Here is an 18,117-nt window from a genome sequence, read left to right on the forward strand (position 1 = left end):
AATAAGCTTATTTTATGTAAGGATAGTTGACTTACAACCCGCATTGTTTAAGGTATTACTAAAAAAATAAAATATTTCAAAATAGGAGTGAGTTATTTTTCTGAAGTCCACCCTAAATTAAACATATTTTATGGAATATTTTTCCGGCTTTCTTTATTTCGACTTTTGGGCCGTAATGTCCTCCATGAGATATGATGTACTACACATACACTCACACAAACACGAGCACATATCAAAAGATAACTGTAATGTCGTAATGTAGTCCATTTGCGACAAATATGCGCACCCAAAAAATGCTCCTCGGACAATGGCTGAAATTGTTCGCATATTCATGACCGAATTACCCACATTCGGCTGGCGAAAGAGGGAGAGGGAAGATGAAAGGGGGGAAGGGGAGAGGGAAGATGAAAGGGGCTGAGGGAGGGGAAGATGACTGGACACAGCAGAACAAACAAAACCATTGGCAAGGCACGCAAATCTCGGCTATGACCAAAATATTTGCCAAAGTTCGTCGAGTCCTAAAAAAACAGAAAAAATGTACACTTCCAGAAACCGAACAACGCAACCTTGAACTCCAAATAACTTACAAATTGGAGCAAAAATGATTTCTTATTAGTATTTACTTTAAGAGATGTTTTAAACACTTACAAATTGAATTAAAAAAAGGACAAAATAAATAAATTGATAAAAAAAATACAAAACGCAACCTATAAATTCAATTTTGAAAACAAAATAAAAATAAAATATTTAATGTGATTTTTCTAAAATAGGTATAAGTTTTTTTCGAAATAAGCTTTTCGAACACCGTGTACCATCCTGGTATATTTGCAAAGCTTCAGGGCTTACGACCCAATAATTTCTCTGAGTGTGCGAGATGAGTAAAAAAAGCGTTGCCAAGAAATCAAAGTGAGAGTGTGAAGGAGAGGGGCGAAGGGCGATAAAGGGTGGGTTTAAGCCAGGCCGGATATATTAGCCAAGACAGGACAGGGACAGCATCAGCGTTTCATTCTGCTGTAAGTCCTTTTCCCAAAAAAAAAAAAAAAAAAAAAAAAACATTCCCGCCATTGACGATGGGCAACTAATATTTGCCAAGCGTAAAGTAATAAAATATTTCCTCGGTCAATAAATGCAATTGAATGTGAAGCTCAGAGCCGAAGACACGAATGAAAATGGAAACGAGAACGAAAAAGGCGAATAGAGTAGCAGCAAATTAAATAAGTTCCGAGAAAGCCACGAACCTGGTATGCTCTAGTCAAACCTAAAAGTGTTGAAGAAAAAAAATTATATTTACCTTTTTTATATAATAAATACGCAAGTTGGACAGTAACCATTTGTTGGCTAACTTTTTAAAAATATACAAATGTTTTGGGAAATAGCCAAATCGCGTCCTCATGTTAAGCTAAAACCAGCTCTTAAGGTTTCCCAACTACCAGCCTTCTGTTAACTTACCATGAAATATAATGAAATAAGAAAGACTTAGATGTAATGAATTAGGCAACTAATTTTGAGTTTTGTAGATAATATCTTGTCATCGCTTTTTTTGCTCCTCCCCCGCATTCTTCTGGACTTTATAACTATTTTTTCTGAGCATTATTATTATTCTTTTTATTTTTTTGGGAGCACTCTCGTGTCATTTTAATGCCCACTCTCTCTCGCTTTCCTATTCGAATGAATATACGTAAAAGCTTTTATTGTCATTTGTTTGCTTTAGAATGCAATAAAAATGTTATGCCAAAGGATAAATAAATACGAATGCATGTTGCCAAAAATCAACATGCGACTGACACGATATATCTATTGCCCAACACTATATGTAATATGTATGTATGTATGTGTACAAAGGAGGCAAAGATGACCAGCAAAAGGAGTGAAAGAGCTGAAAACAAGGGTGCTCGAAAACGGATATGACAATAGTCGCTGAAAGGAATTGCAAAGAAATTAAAAAAAAATGGGGTATTTACAATGTCAAAGGGTTGTTCCACGGGAAAAAAAGGAAGAAAAAAAATCATGAACTTGTTTATGTCAAATGTTAAATATTTGCTTAATTCAAATTAAAAACTTACATAAATAAATGGTTAATTGCTTAATAACTTTGTTCAGCATGAGCTAAAAAAGAAGACAACTGTTTTCTTACAAATAAATTAATTTAAAATGTGTGGGTGTTCTATGATAACAACATTGAGCATATTTATTATTTACATTTTTTTCATAACTTAAACTTTGTATTATCTTTGCGCACTCTATTCACAGTTGTATAAGGTAAAGTTTAGAGCCTATTACTTGTAAACTTGGATTCTAATTTAAAAAGAAGCATGCCTCTTATTGTGGATAATTGCGCTTTTGTAACTCATAACTAGGATCATTGGATTCCGGTTTTAAATATTGTTGGCTTGAATCCCAATGTCAGCATGTGACCACCTGGAACATCTTCAATCACTTTCCCATGTCGCTGAATAAAAGTATGAGAACCTTTATGAGGATCAAGTACATGGAGGCCACGCTCCAATGAGTTTATCATTATATTGTATTATTATTTATATTTTATTTGTTATTTTTAAGGGCCGAAAGGGAGGGCTTGTTGGTGTTCAAAATGTCATTAAGAGATATTACTTACACTGCGCAAGAGATGCCTCCGAAATATTTCAGTCTCAGTTTAGATTATTTAATTTTGTTTCCAGTTTCTCCGTGCTGTTTTTGAGTTGCCTGCGTTGTTGTCCCCCATAAATATTAAAAGCAGACTGTACATTTAGATAAAATATTTAATTCAATCGTATATTATACATTTAACATAATTTGTAAATTCTCATATGTATCGTAGAGTTTGTGCCACAGTTAAATTGACTTATTTAAACGCTTTGGTTAGCCGGTCTAAGTACATCGAAATTAATACACATAGTACTCTATATGCAACTAGTTTATGTTAGGCGCTGGGAATAATTTCCGGCCAAGTCCAGCCAATACTTTTTAATTTTTATTATTTGGGGGCGGGAGGATAAAACAAAACTAAAAGATTATGGGAACTTATCGTGCATGTCAAGCAGATATAACTATATATATATATATATATATATATATATATATATGTATATATATAGCGAACATACAATATATAGATCTCTTTTCGTTAAAGTGTAAATTTTGCTAGATGATCACAATGAAGAAAGGCGTAATCGCTGCTATCTATTGTCAGGTAGACCTTAGAAACTATTTGTTAGCTGTTCAGGCATCGGCGTTGTTCTTTGCATACAAAATTATTATCTGTGAGTGTGTAAGATCAGGTCAGGATCGAATCAGATCGGATGGGATCGCATAGGATCGGATCCGCTCAGGTAGTTGGTTCAATACTCATTAGTTAGCAGGCACTTGCACAGCTTCCTCAATTCGGAGAGTCGGCTGGATATGTGAAGTGGAAACATTTGAGAAGGGGGTAGAAAGAACAGACATAACATGGTTAACGTTAGCTCGGTGTTCAGAGTTCGGGTTAGTGGATATTGGTAATACGCCAGGGGATATATATACGCATGCAGCTAAGTTAGCAGTTGTATCGATCGAAGGGGAACGGTGGAGTACTAGGGTTAGTGTGTTAGCTAAAACTACAAACAAAAAATTCGTTAAATAAAATTCATAAAATGACCGGATGGACTGTGTTCCAAGTGCTGTCGTATTAGATGAGTGTAAGATTTTGTGACTGTGGCTGTGATGCTGCTGCAGTGCTCTTTTTTTTTGTTTGTGGTAGTTGTGCTGGCAATGCGATGCTATGCGACAAGTAGAAGATGTGGCCAAGAAGCAAAGAAGCCCGTTAAAAGCCAGGTGGTGTTAGCAACTGGGTGTTGGGTCTTTTTTGAGGGGCTAGCTCACTGATTCGCGCGCGTATCCTCGCGCTGGTACTTGGCGAACTCCAGGAAGATCTCCTCCAGCGTCGTCTGGCTGACCGAATAGTCCTCGATATTCAACTGATCGCGATTGCCTTCCATCAGGCCGAAGATGCGCGACCATTTCACCCCAGCCAATGGAATGTAGAACGTCAAAATGCCCTGATACTCCTCCCTATAAAATCAATTTAGGTATATTCATTTAAAATCCAGCTAATAAATAGAACAAATAAACTCACTGCAGAATGGAGTGCGGATATTCGTGCTCCACAAACACCTTGACGGCATCGATGTCCTGCTGGACCATTTGGGCGGGCACCGTCTGCTCATCTGGATTCCGCGCAAAGCCAACAGCCAAACGTGCCTGCCGCAATGCCTCCAGATTGCGACGCACCTTGATCTTGAGGATCAGACCCTTGGAGAACTTGTTCTTCAGATGCTGCGTGGAGCCAATGCACTTGAACTCCCCGTTCACCATAATGGCCAGTCGTGTGCAGAGCGCCTCGCACTCCTCCATGCTGTGCGATGTGAGGACAATGGACTTGCCAGAGTCACGTATGCGGCAGACCATGTTCCATAGCTGCCTTCTGGCCGCCGGATCCATGCCCGTTGTGGGCTCATCTAGATAAATAACGGACGGACTTCCGATCACAGCAATGGCCGTACTCAATTTTCGCTTATTTCCCCCACTATAGGCATGCGTTTGCTTATCGATGTGCTTCATGAAGCCAAACGATTTGGCCAGATCCTCGGATAATGGCCGAATGCGTGACTCCTGGACACCGCGAAGCATGCAGAATATGCGCAGCACTTCGCGACCCGTCAGATCATCCAATAGCGCATCGAACTGCGGACAGTAGCCGATCATCTTGTAAATGCTGTTCATGTTCGCCTGCAGGCTCAGACCTTGGACGTAAGCGGCACCCGAGCTGATCCGCTCGTCGCCGGTCATCATCTTAAACGTGGTCGTTTTGCCGGCTCCGTTCACGCCCAGCAGCCCAAAGCATTCGACTCTGTGGAGGAGACAAGGAATCGAGTTCCATAATTAGTGTTAATCTTTCAATAAATTTACGAAAATTAAGAATTAGTTGATAGAAAGGGATGTTCAGGATGTAATAAAATAGAACAAAATTAGCTACTTAAACGGTGAAAGTAACTTTACTCATTCTCTCATTTTCAAATTCAAGTCTTTTGGGAAAATTAACATATGTATTTAACTTACTCCTGTACGCAGAGCGACACCTGATTAACGGCCAGGAATTGACCGTAGTACTTGGTGACGCGGTCCAGGACCAAATTCTTAACAGCCAGCTCATCGGAGGACATGTTAAGAATGCGCTCCCGCTCGTTAGCCACATCGTCATCCAGGTGGCCCTCTGCCGGTGGTGGCGGCGGTTTACTACAAATTTAAAAATACGCACAGTCAAATATGATGGAATATCGTTTTCAAGGCACAAAAACTCACGACAGCAATTGACGGATCTTGAACATCAGCTCGTTGATCAATCTGAACTCCAGCACGATGATGATGAGGAAGAAGACAACGCCGGTGACGGTCATGTAGACAACCTCGGGCAGAACGCCGGGCTCGTCCCAAGCAAAGAAAGGCTTGATGTCTAAAAATTTGAATTTAAATTAAAATAACAATTAGGGACATACACAAATTCTTGAAAAAATAAAAGCGCGAATTCTTGAGGACCGATTAAGATAAAGAATTAAAATCATACTAATATGAAAGTTATTTGTCCCTTAGAACTCAGAACAACCCGATTAAATATAATGAACCTTAAAAAATTGGATTAGCTCATGTTTTTATCTGTATAATACAAAGGCATGCTTAAAAATAAACTTATTATTCACTGATATTTTACCATTTTGAAACATCTAAATTTGTTGTTTTATCAAAGCCAAAAGCCACTACTGAACAATGAACAATGAGGGACATATTGCTTTGGTAAATCTTCACATATTTAACAACATAATCAGAGATCTTTAAATACTCACTGCAGCATTGCGGCACCAACTCGCAGAGCAGGATGGGTGGGATTGAACCGACCTTGGCGCAGGCATTTCTCGTGGCCGTGTTGGTGTAGATCTTGTTCAGACTCATGGCCAGCGAAAAGTGCGGAAAGATGCGGAAGATCCAGCCCAACATGTCCGCCGTGTCCTTCGTGTCAAATAGTTCCGACGACATCACCACAATCACAATGAACAGCGCCATGCCGCAAAAGATGTTGATAATCGAGACGCGTGCAAAGCCAGTGGCCGGTTCCTTGAAGAACAGCGACATGATATAGATGAAGGGCAGTGCGGCGAATCCAAAGAGCAGCAACAGCAGATAGTATCTGCCCAGTTCCGAGAAGCTGGACAGTCCGGGCTCCTGGAAGCAAACGATCGTGATCACCACGATCAGAGCCGTCACAATGTAGCTGGCGAAATCGCAAATGTATTGCGTCAACCAGAAGGTCCACACTTTAACGCCACCCACAAACTGTAGCAATTTGGCCCTGGACTCGCGCTCCTTGATCATAAACAGGATATATATGGAGCTGACGAAGCACATGCAGAAGCACAGATTGGAGGCCAGCTGGGTGCCCAGATTGGTGCCCATGCTCAGTTGCGAGAGCAATGTGCTGGTTGTGTACGGCAGCGGGGCATTGGTCACCTGGATCTTGATCTTCGGATTCAACTGAGTGGCAATGGCATTGTGCACCATGTTGACGGTCAGGGGAGCCGTGTGCAAGGCCTGGTTATTTAACCAGGCAATGATATTGCCCTCAGCCATAGTAGCGGCCACCAAATAGCGCGCGTTTATCCGCACCTGGATTGTCTTGCCCAGCTCCAAGATGTAATCCTAAAATGTACATACATAGATCCCTATTAAAAACGAGTGCTTATTTTTGGCATAAAAGTTGGTTCTACCTCAAAGCCTTGGGTGCCCGTATCTTCCAAGCCATAATTACTGCCATAGGACAGGGCCAGCTGTTCGTATTTGGTTGCTATCTCGGCGATTTGCGTATCGTTGGGCACATTGGAGCGATCGAGAACGGTCACAGCCATTGGATATTGGGTCAACGAAATGGTAATGGGCTTTAGCTCCTGGAAAGTGCCCTGCGTCTCGATGATGAGTATGGTGACCACCACGAAGAACACCGGCATAATGTTCTGAATCAGCAGTAGCAACTTGTTGCGCCACGTATAGAGGAACTTCTTGAGCAGCATGGCCTTCCATTGGTTCGACAGCAGCTGCATTCCCTGGAGCAGGCGTCGGTTCTCCGAGAAGATGCCTTCGGCTGCAAACAGTTAATTGAGCTTATCGGGAGTCCAAGATCCAAGATCGAGTTCAAACACTGCTTACACTGTACGGACTCGTTGTCGTCCTCGTTACGGAAACCACTGCCTCCGTTCATAATCTCGCTCTGGTCCTTCATGTTGCCGCTGATGTCCTTCTCGGCGCCCACCTTCATGAACACCTCCTCCATCGAGGTGATGCCCACGCCGTAGCCATTCAGATGCAGCTCCTCGGACTGCTCCTCCAGCTGGCCAAACATCTCCTCGAACTTGGCCGACGCGCTATCCGGCAGTTGGTATGACAGCTCGGCGCCAATATCGCACTCGGGCTTCAGGCCCGGAATGTACTTGTTCAGCAGGGCGGTCACCTCGTTCGTCTCGCAATCGTCGCGTTTCACACAGATCTTCAAGGGATTTGCAGATTAAGTAAGTGGTCAAGTAAGAAGGAAGGACGCAAACACACTCACCAATCGGTAACCCGATCCATACTGTTTCTTGAGGAAAAAGGAGGTGCCATGGCACTTGAGTTCGCCATCGCACATGATGGCAATTCGATCGCCCAGCACATCGGCCTCGTCCATGAAGTGTGTGGTCAACAGGATGGTGCGTCCCACCTTCTCCTGCTCCAGCAGATCCCACAGCTGTCGCCTGGCCGATGGATCCATGCCGGAACTTGGCTCGTCGCACAGCACCACTTTCGTATCGCCGCAGAGGGCACAGCAAACGGAGAGTTTGCGTTTCATACCGCCCGACAATTTGGATGAGGCCACATTCGCCTTGTCCTCCAGCTCGATCATCTTCAGATACTTGGCCACCTCCTGCTCGACGGCCTTGCCTTTCAGTCCCTTCATGCGGCTAAAGAAACGGATGTGATTCGATACACTCATCTCGTCGAAGAGGACATTGTGCTGCGGACAGATGCCCAGTGACATGCGGGCTCCCTCGATATTGGTGCGGATGTCACTGCCGTTTATAATGGCCGTGCCGCTCGTTGGCGGAAACATGCCCGTCAGCATCGATATGGTGGTGGTTTTGCCGGCACCATTGTGACCCAACAGGACGGTGATCTCATCCTCGAACATGTTCATGGACAGGCCCTTCACAACCATCTTGTCGGCGAAACGCTTCTTCAGGTGTCTCATCTGCAGGCCGATGTGTTTGCCCTCCGGTTCTGTTTCGAAGGCTTTGGGATCCCGCTGCTCCTGCACCTGGCCATTGGGTATGTCCTCGACGCCCGTGTACTCCCGTTCGCCGCACCAGAACTCTCGCGTGAATGGGAAATTCCAGGGACGCGGCACGCCGAAACTGCCCGGCATCACTTGCTCCACATACAAACAGATGAGCATGCAAATGACGCAGGATACCAGCATCATGATCATCACGTCGCCAACGGTCAATGTGTCATCCACGGAGACGGGCGTGAAGAAGTTACTCCACTGCAGACCCTCGCCGGTGCCCTCGAAGCCCAGGATCAGCTTGATGCCAAAGCCCATGGCCGTGTTCGAGATCAAACTCCAGCCAAGTTTGGCGGTTAGACTGAGGCTGTCGTACGTGTTAATCGTGAAGGAGAATGGGATGTAGGCGATGAACCAAATGAGGCCCGTAACGGCGGCCGCAGTGCTGGCCCGCGAAAAGAACGTGGCCATCATGAAGCAGAAACATATGCTGGCCATGATGTATATGATCAGGAAGAAGACTAGGGCACTAAAGTTGGCATACGTGAGTACGGCCACGCCCTCTGACCAGTTGATTTTCACCAGAATGGCGATCAGTATGGCCGATATGGTCAGCATGATGAAGGACTTGACAAACCAGGCCGTCCAGTGCAACCAATTGCTCAACCCCATGATCTTCATCACCTCCTTGAGCTGTTTCTCCTTCTCGGCGGTGATGTACTGCAAGTGAATGAAATGCCGTGAGTGGTGGTGATGGCATTTAGAACCACAGTCCCGGCATACCCACTTACCTTGGTGATGTACGTGCACGGATAGATGAAGCTCAGCAGTATGATTAGCGACATTATCGACGACATGCCCTCGAGCAGGGGATCAAAGATGTATGCGGGATACGGATAGCGTTGCATCACCACATCCGGCAGATTCTGTTCGCCCGTCTTTAGTCGTATGTACGCCATCGAAAGGCTGTGCTGCAGCGGCAGGAAGCCCTCACGTAAATATCCCACCGGAATGCCACCATCCTCATCAGCTGCGTTGCGCGGACCCGTGAGATCGATTGTGGGAAACAGACGCATCGTTAGCCAGGTGTTCGCTATCGCTATGATCGCCGTTCGCAGTTCCGATGGGAAGCGCAGGGCGAAACTAAAGTCGTCCGGCAGGTCACTCGTATTGTTCAGATTGGCCCAGGCATCGTCGAACTGGATACCGGCAATGGCACTCATACTGACCGTATGCACTGCCAGTTGGCTGGCATTTTCCGACCCATAGATATCGCTCTTTCCGAGGCTCTCCCACGCCTCCGTCACCAGTTTTTCCAGCACGGGATTCTTGGGAGAGTAGCACACGGTGTACTTTACGTTGTAGGAATGTGACCTAAACATTTAAGATCCAATAGTGTTAGTATGAGCTCCTAAGAAAGTTTACTAAACACATAATTATGCATTATTCATATGATTGAAGTGAAGTTTGTCGATTATGGGTTAATAGGTTTGTTTGTTGAGAGGGGGGTGCAGGCATTTCTCTAAAATAAAGGTGTTCATAGTCGTCAGAAACCATATATTAAACCTAATTCATAATTTGAATCTTTAATTTGGACGTAATATATATATATATTTTTATGGAAATATTTTTAATTTATTTTATTTTTACAGCAGGTTTTTACTAACAAGCGATGAGAAATTTTAAGTTTTTCCTGTGAGAAAAATATACAAAAAAATTAATTTTATATTTTGATACAATGACTTTTATAAAATCAGTTAAACCTCTCTAGAGTAAAGTCTCAAGAAACAATGAATATGAATAAAATGTGCAATATTTCTCCAGATAAATTCTCTTTCTGTGATTTAATATGTTATTCTAGTAAGGGCGGTGCAAGTGAAACAATCAAGATTTTTTGTAAGCTTTTGATTGCCATTTAAGTCAAAAGACAAAAGAGAGAATTTTCCCTCTGGTGGTTTTTAGTTTTAACATTTGTTAAGGGTGGCCAGTTAAGTTGGTTAGACTTTTTATAGTGTGCTGTTATTTTGTTTGGTTTTCTATTTTGGATTTGTTTACCTCCGTCGATTGGGTGCAATCAGCGCTATGAGCTTGCCAAGGTAGGACGATCTATGCAACGAATGTCTTCAGGTTTTGGGGCCAGAACAAGACAAAAAACATTTACATATATTGGATATACGAAAATCTAAAGGGGTGATTAGGAAAAACACTGCATAGTCGTAAACAATAAAAGGGGGATCGAATAAAGCGCTTCATGGGTTGTTAAGAAAACTTAAAAATGCATTAAAGTAAAAAAGGGAAATATAAAGATATAATGATAGTTTAATAATCAACAAATAAACCCAAATAATAAACAAATAGGAAAGAAAAATATAATAATAATACATTTTATAATATCAGAGTGAAATGTAATTTCGGAAAAACAAAACAAAATAAGAACAATAACAAAAAGCGTTAAAAAATTAAAAAGATGTGAAAACAACAATTATATAAAAACTAAAGAAAAGACTTAAAAAAACCGTATTATTAAAAGCAAGAGGAAACTAGATTTAAAATTAATATATAACAACAAACTTAGGCAAATATTGATTTTTAAAAATAGAGAAAAGTATTAAAGTGTAGGTAGAGTAAATATTTAAATGTTTAATAATTCAGCACTCTGGAGAAGAAACAAATATAGCATAAAAAAAAGTCAAGAAAGTAGAAGCTGAAATAAATGTCAAGCATAACTCCAAATCTAATAAACAAAAGCAACAAATAAATCTCTAAAAAAATGGAAACAATGCAGTAATAAACGTAAAATGCTGGGACAGAAAGCTTAGGTATCATTTACATGGAAAAAACTTACTCCAACAAACTGAGATCCGTAAGAGTCTGGTTTTGATACATCCTGACACCCTTCTGCTCCGTATCGACCAGGGTGCGGACCAGGACCAGGAGCAGGGAGAATATCGCTGGCAGCACCAGCTCAATGACCATTTGCCACTTGTGGTTCCATTGGAGAGTCCAGTTCTTCCACAGAAGCAGCACAAACTTGTCCCAGTTTGTGACCTTTGCCATTTTGCAGCTTTGTTCGGTTGGCTTTTGGCTTTTTGCTTTTCTAAATTACCTCGACATTAAAATCGGTTAAAATTTGTTATCTGCAATAAAAATAAAACAAACACATTTGCGTTACATTTTGTTAAAGGTATACAACATATCTTTTGCCAAGATGTTTAAAAAAAAAAAATGTTTATTATCATTACAAATCATTGGAGGAGTTCAATTTTTAAATAGTCAACCTTATATTGACTCGAGTCGATTTTGATTGCTATGCTCAGTAATTCATGAAGTTTTCTTAATAATTTTTAGTGGGAAAGTAAATTAAAAGTGAAAGTTAATCCAATACCGAAAGACATATGCCAATGAAATGAATTAATTGGTATTTCCTTAAAATTCCACCGCAGCTGACAGTCATTTAAAAATTTAAATAAACATTTATGCTTATGTTCACTTGATTTTTAGAAAGTTTAAAAATATATTCAATTTTAATTTATAAATTCCTACTTTGGTACCTCAGTAACTAAGAATATAAGATCTTAGTTTTCGTTTATAATTATAAAATAATAATAAACGTGTTTTACATTTGAAAAAATGAAGAAAAATAATGTTTTACTGTTTAAAGGCTTTTCAAAGGTGGTTTAACTTAAGCACATGTTGATAAACTCAATTACCCAGAAAAATTATATTTATTTTTATAGAATAAAATGTAATACATAGGGAAGTTAATTGACCTCGAGCACGAGTGGAAATCATCAATGTAAAAGAGCAACAATCCAATGTGCAATGTCAAGTGCGACTATCGATCTATGGAGTGTGTCCAATTATCTAATCATCGTCGGCTATGATAGATTGATAAGCCTGTGCAATAAAAAAAAAAAAAAAAACACAATAACCAACGTAAATAAATCATAACTCATGTAATACCATCGTTACGGTTGTTTTTCGCTACGCCCCTCAAATCATTAACATTTTCGGGTTCTGGATAGCCCTTATAAGCGATCAGAATATTTATCAGTTTACAAAATAGGCTATAACATTTTAAATGTCAACCAAAAATTATCATACGTATGATTTTTTTAAATAATTATTATAATAATTATTTTATTTAAAAAATATCTCAATTTTATTTTTTAACCAAAGTACTTTGATTTCATATTTAAAGGTTGTTAATAACTTGTTTAAGTATAACAAAACCTCTGATAACCTTCGTTCCCTTTAAGTAAGCTCCCATGTATATGCACATTTTATTATATGCACACGTTTATTGCTTAGAGTTTACTATGCATTATCGAATGCACTGAAATCGGCTGGTATTTTAATCTTTGAATGGCCTGATACTCAACGTGTCTAAATATAAAGAAGGGTTAACCCCAAAATATGTCTTTGTTTGATCGCAGTGAACACAAAACTTGCCTAGAAACAATTATACAATTATATTGACTTCCATTGGCAGCTGGCAGTTAACATGTGGAAATTTGTTTTTATAAACATTTAGAGGTTGGCCGTCAGTAGGAAAAAAGTTGCTGATCTAAGAATGATTCGCATAAAATAAAGTTGAAAATCTGATAAGAAAAATTCTTCCGAAGTAGTTCGTCTATGACTGTAGAAAATATGTTTTTAGTTTAAATAGCCATTATTGATAAATATTTCTAGATTTTGTATATTTTAAACTTGAGTCTGATTCAATTTTTTTGTGAATTTGAATATGACACATCAAAAAAAAATGTTTAACGACATTGGTAATACGTTATTCACAATTTTACTATTGCATGGATATCAGGTTTTGATAACCAAAGCAATACGATTTCTTTTATTTCTTTCATAGAATTTTTAAAAATATAATGGACAGTATTTATATTGATTGTTTGCAATACTTTTGATTGACAACATTAATGGGCATATACATTAGATGCCATTTATAATTAAATGCGTTTATATATTTTTCTGTGAGTCACACTAGATAACAGATAACAAATATATTTCTTTTTAAGTTCAAGAGATTTATAGGTTCATTTTTCTACTCAGAATAGTTTTTTTTTTTTAGACTGATCTGATGAGTTACGGTTATTTCGTGCCAACCTAATTTCATTGTTTTTTTGCACAGATTGGCTTTAGATGGTCGGGTAAATCCAAGTCATTCTGGGTATGACTATAGCGAATCACCCACGTATCCGGCTGTAGACACTCGAACGCACAAATCCGTGTAGAACAGGAATAAACAGAGATAACCGTCATAAATCCATTGAGCGTCAGCCCACAGCTGTACTACCGATATAATAACCGGAGGGCGGGGGCAACAGACAATGGGCGTGGCATTTCCACCTGCCAAGCACTGGCACTTACCCGAAGCTTAGCCAAACAGAAAGTGTCACACCACGGCACAAGAATAAATAAAAACAAAAAAACAAAAATAATAGTCCGTATATGAGGAGGCGGGAACTTGAACACGGGGACTCGCGAACGCCGACGGACACTCGACCGTTTCGACGAGCGGACAATTCCGAACTGAGTCGCAGCGCTAGGCAATGTTCCTTATTTATCAATAGAAACCAATCTAGCGCAGGTTCAATAAAACTAATAGCATTTATTGTTTTGGCCTGGCTAAAAAATGATAAGCACTCTCGCTCTCGGGACAAGCGGACATATGTACCGGTTTCGGGGTCCCCATTCAATCCCAATATTGACAATATTATTATTAATCGACGTCATGACTGTTAATATTGTTTAATTGAAAAGTCCTTGCCTCTTATTAAAACATATATTATTTGCTTATATGGATATATTTCCAATAAACGACCCATTCGTCTTATAAATGGTAACCTTTAAGCTCTTTGAACTATAAGTTAAAGAGCGTTGCCGTTGGACACTACAAATAAAGATAAACACTAATTGCAGGTAAACATTCGTTTAGATCATTCAAAAAAGTCATCACTTTAAGAACTTTCTAATATAGGTAATAGCTCATAAGTTGATATCGCTTTTAATATTCATATCGTTTGATAGGGTGTTATGTCATTTTCGGTCATAAAAATGGTAATTAATACCCAAAAATTAACAATTTTCAAATAAAACGGCTTAGTATCCAAAACCACTTTCCTGTTTCCTGTTCTATTTCTTTAAGATTTCGTGACTAATCCTACAACTTTTCTTTGTTCGAATTCCTCTTAAATTGATCCACACCCAGAACTGAGTCATACTGGACGCGTGAATTTTAGCATTATCTATATGGAGCACTTTCTTATCGAATGTGATCACTTTTGTGACTTACACTCGTCACGGGAGTAGTTGAATTATTCAAGTTAGTTTGGGTTAATGGCTTGTCTGCATTATTCGAATCTTGAGTGGACATTTATTGGTGGAGGAGTTTAGCCTTGATTACTGCGATTGATTAGACGGAATCACACTTTTTGTAAATATTCTTGAAAATCGTGCTGGTAGAGACTGTTGATACGGACACCTGTTCTTCGCAGAGACCTTATCGCATAGCTATTTTAACGGTAATTATGACATAGTCGATTTATATCGCGGCTCTAAATTAGACTGCAAACTCCAGAGTGCAAACACGTTTTACTTTCGCGTGGACGGGCAAACACCTGGGCCATTAATGTTGGGGGCAGACTGTACTCATTCTTATCCAAATGGTTGAGTACTAATGAACCTAAAGTACTCCTGGGTTAGTTTTGTAGTGCCAGAATTGTGCTAACAATAAACAAATCTCGTACATACAAAAAACTTTGACTTTCAGAACTTATTATTAGGAAATTGATGAAGTCTTTTTAAAACAAGCAAATTATGTTCATTTAGCCTGGTAAAAACTTTTCGAAAATTTAAGACGAATATAAATATCATCCCACTTAAACGCATATAATAGTAAATAGTAAATAATAAAAAAAATAAATAAAAAAATTCCTTCGAGCCGGATTTGAACCAGCGACCTATGGATCTCTGTTGTTTCGTATTGCCATCTACAGTCCACCGCTCTACCAACTGAGCTATCGAAGGGGGCGTTGGGGTCTGCGACCGAACAGATAAACAAGAGCTACGAGAAGCGAAGCCACACGAACCAAAAAAAGTGAAAGGTAAGCTATATGGTGCATGTAGCATATAGTATATAAATATTTTAAATTAAATAATGTCAGATTCAGAGATGATGACACAACCTTCGATAGCTCAGTTGGTAGAGCGGTGGACTGTAGATGAACTGCATTATAAATGCAAAATACCAGGCAGAGATCCATAGGTCGCTGGTTCAAATCCGGCTCGAAGGATTACATTTTTTGCATCAACTCATTCTAGAAAATTATAAATTCCTTGCAGCGATAAAGTATTTATGTAAGCATGCGCCCCCGATAGCAAAACGATGCGAAATATCTGATATGGATTTTTTCTTAGAATGTACTTCAATCATCACGAGGACCTCATACCTGCTGACTAACTCGTGAACCGCGATGAATCATCAGGTGTTGGTTAGGGCGCCTGGCATTTAGACATGTGACGCGCATAAAAGAAGAGCATTATACAATACTATCGCCCGCTGATTGGACAATCTATCGACCAATTTAGCATTTCTCGTGGAGATTGTATTTTGGTGATAATAGTGACATTATCAAGCATGCAGTAAACCCACAGCACGCAATCACACAAATCCCAAAAGCAATCTTTTTAACAAACTGTGGACTTAAATAACGAAATTCTTAGAACTGCCAGGGCTTAATTATCCTGTAATTTACGTATTTGTGTAAAAAAGAAAACAATGGATAATATAATTCCTAACTACTGTTTTCTTCTGTCTATGGTTGGATAACTGTCGGATAAAGCCTCCTTCTAGCTTCTCACGAAGAGATTACGAATCCGTGAAAATGGTCCCTAAAGCTTTAAATTCAGAGTAGCATTTGCTTTCCTATGAGTCACACAATAAAGTTTGCTAAGATAATGCTTGATCATCTTGCAATAAAAAAAGTTCTCATGACAGTGCTATAAGATATAATTTAATTGAGATAATGAAATATTTATAATGACTAGGTCACACAATGTTAATAATCTCTAAGCATATTTTAAAACAAAAAATATAAGGAATTTCATTTTTCTACTCCTGTACATACGTTAATTAATATGCAGTTGCATTTTAAGAATCTCTGTGCATGCTCTTAAAACAATCATTTCAATAATATATTACTTGTACTCATTTGTTTTCATAATAGCAAATGTGACTTCTCATTCCTTGCAAATCGAAAATAATATATATAGTATATTTTCCGATTTGTTTGTGAGTCATCTTTTTAATAACTTTTAACCAGCCAATCGGCTACCTAGAAAATTAGATAATGCTCAATTAATTTTGCACTTACCCCGTGCACGTTTTTACTGGCAATAATTGAATTTGTAATTCTGGTTATCTTGTATTGTTGTTCGTGCGATTAAGTGTGGTTCCACTTAATGATAAAAATTAGATCGCGACTGCTCGTCGATGGACATTACTGCATAATCGACTGGCGGAAATTGCAATTAATTATTTATGCTGATGCGATGCCCTTTCTGAGCTTTTATTTGCACTGTCACTGCGATAGGAGTATAGTATATGAAAATGTATTAACAGGGCTACTTTACGAAGTATTCCGAAATGAATTAAACCGAAACCATACATTTCAAACCATTCTTTTTCAAACTTTAAGTTAATATTTGCTCAGCTCAATATTATCCTCAAAGTATAAACTTAATTAAACTTGATGTATTTTATGTCTTTATTAAAGTATGCTTCTCAAGTTCATCGATTTCGGTGAAGGACATGTCTACTGTATCTGATGGATTTTTCAATGAGGTATGGTTTACAAATTCGGAATAGAGTGATCAAAATACATTAGGACTTAAGGACTTTAATTTGTTTTGAATTAAAAAAAAAAAAAAAAAACAAAGATATACATTGATCAATGTTGTCAGGGACAAAACTAAACGATATTAAGTTACTGAAATAAGGTTTGAATTTAAGAGTATGTGTTATGCAATGTCTACTGTTGATAAGAGATATTTAGTTGCTTAAATTTGTTTAGACTTAGAGAGTTCGTATTATGCAAAGTCTACTGTAGTTTTTTTCCGATCGCTTAATGCAGCCCTGGAAAGTAACGGTCAAAGTTCAACGCCTGTGCCCTCTAACTGCAAATGTAACTGCATCACTTGCAGATGCGCATGCAACACTTTACGCCCGGGAAATTGTGTGTATCCACCGTTATACAGACAATTTTGGCGCCTCGAATATAACAATGCAGGTGTGTGAGTGCATGTTAGCCGAAATACTCGGAAAAACACATTTCATGGTCCAAGGGAAACCGCAACAACGAACCGTCAATTGTAGGGCGATAACTGCGATTACGCCCACTGTGCGGCCGTCTAATGATTATTTCCTACAAACACCGACGACATTTAAACCATTTACACACATCTATAGTGCTGTTATTAGTTTTTATCTCACACTGCGTCACTGAGTGCCCAGAAGTTCATAGTTTATTCGATTCATTCAGGAATTGCGCACTTTTATTTCTCTTTTGTTTTATTTCTATTATTTTGCTGAGAATTTTTTCGGGGCAAAACAGCTGTTGCCCACACACGCACACACACGGGTATATAATGGTTAAACAATAGTAGTACTTCTAACGCCGCCCGAGATGCCAAGCAAAATGAATCAAAACGAAACTGTAAGGCGGGCAATAACAACAATGAGCGCAGAGAGAGAACCGGTGCTGTCA

General features: G+C 39.3%; 1 protein-coding gene and 2 non-coding genes across 8 annotated transcripts; 1 reads left to right on the forward strand and 2 right to left on the reverse strand.

Moving 5' to 3' along the window:
* Positions 1-2,741: 2,741 nt before the first annotated feature.
* Positions 2,742-18,050, reverse strand: LOC108144464 (phospholipid-transporting ATPase ABCA3). Of its 6 annotated transcripts, none has more exons than XM_017269370.2 (14): positions 17,715-18,050; positions 16,726-16,935; positions 11,184-11,475; positions 10,394-10,459; positions 9,130-9,712; positions 7,631-9,058; positions 7,231-7,567; positions 6,795-7,165; positions 5,877-6,726; positions 5,338-5,488; positions 5,095-5,271; positions 4,112-4,885; positions 3,859-4,047; positions 2,742-3,393 (listed from the first exon to the last, which is right to left on the reverse strand). In XM_017269370.2, exons 3-14 carry the CDS (start codon positions 11,393-11,395, stop codon positions 3,339-3,341), a joined length of 5,193 nt encoding a protein of 1,730 aa, XP_017124859.1. In that variant the 5' UTR covers positions 11,396-11,475; positions 16,726-16,935; positions 17,715-18,050; the 3' UTR covers positions 2,742-3,338. The 6 variants fall into 6 exon arrangements, with proteins under 6 accessions (XP_017124859.1, XP_017124866.1, XP_017124875.1 ...); XM_017269377.2 differs by having other exon boundaries at positions 18,020-18,034; XM_017269386.2 differs by lacking the exon at positions 16,726-16,935.
* On the reverse strand, positions 15,285-15,379 carry Trnay-gua. The gene is made up of 2 exons: positions 15,343-15,379; positions 15,285-15,320 (listed from the first exon to the last, which is right to left on the reverse strand). It is a non-coding gene; the product is annotated as a tRNA-Tyr (tRNA).
* On the forward strand, positions 15,537-15,645 carry Trnay-gua. The gene is made up of 2 exons: positions 15,537-15,573; positions 15,610-15,645. It is a non-coding gene; the product is annotated as a tRNA-Tyr (tRNA).
* Positions 18,051-18,117: the final 67 nt, after the last annotated feature.

This window comes from Drosophila elegans, unplaced genomic scaffold (genome assembly GCF_018152505.1).
Source record: "Drosophila elegans isolate 14027-0461.03 unplaced genomic scaffold, ASM1815250v1 contig_149, whole genome shotgun sequence".
NCBI lineage: Eukaryota > Metazoa > Arthropoda > Insecta > Diptera > Drosophilidae > Drosophila > Drosophila elegans.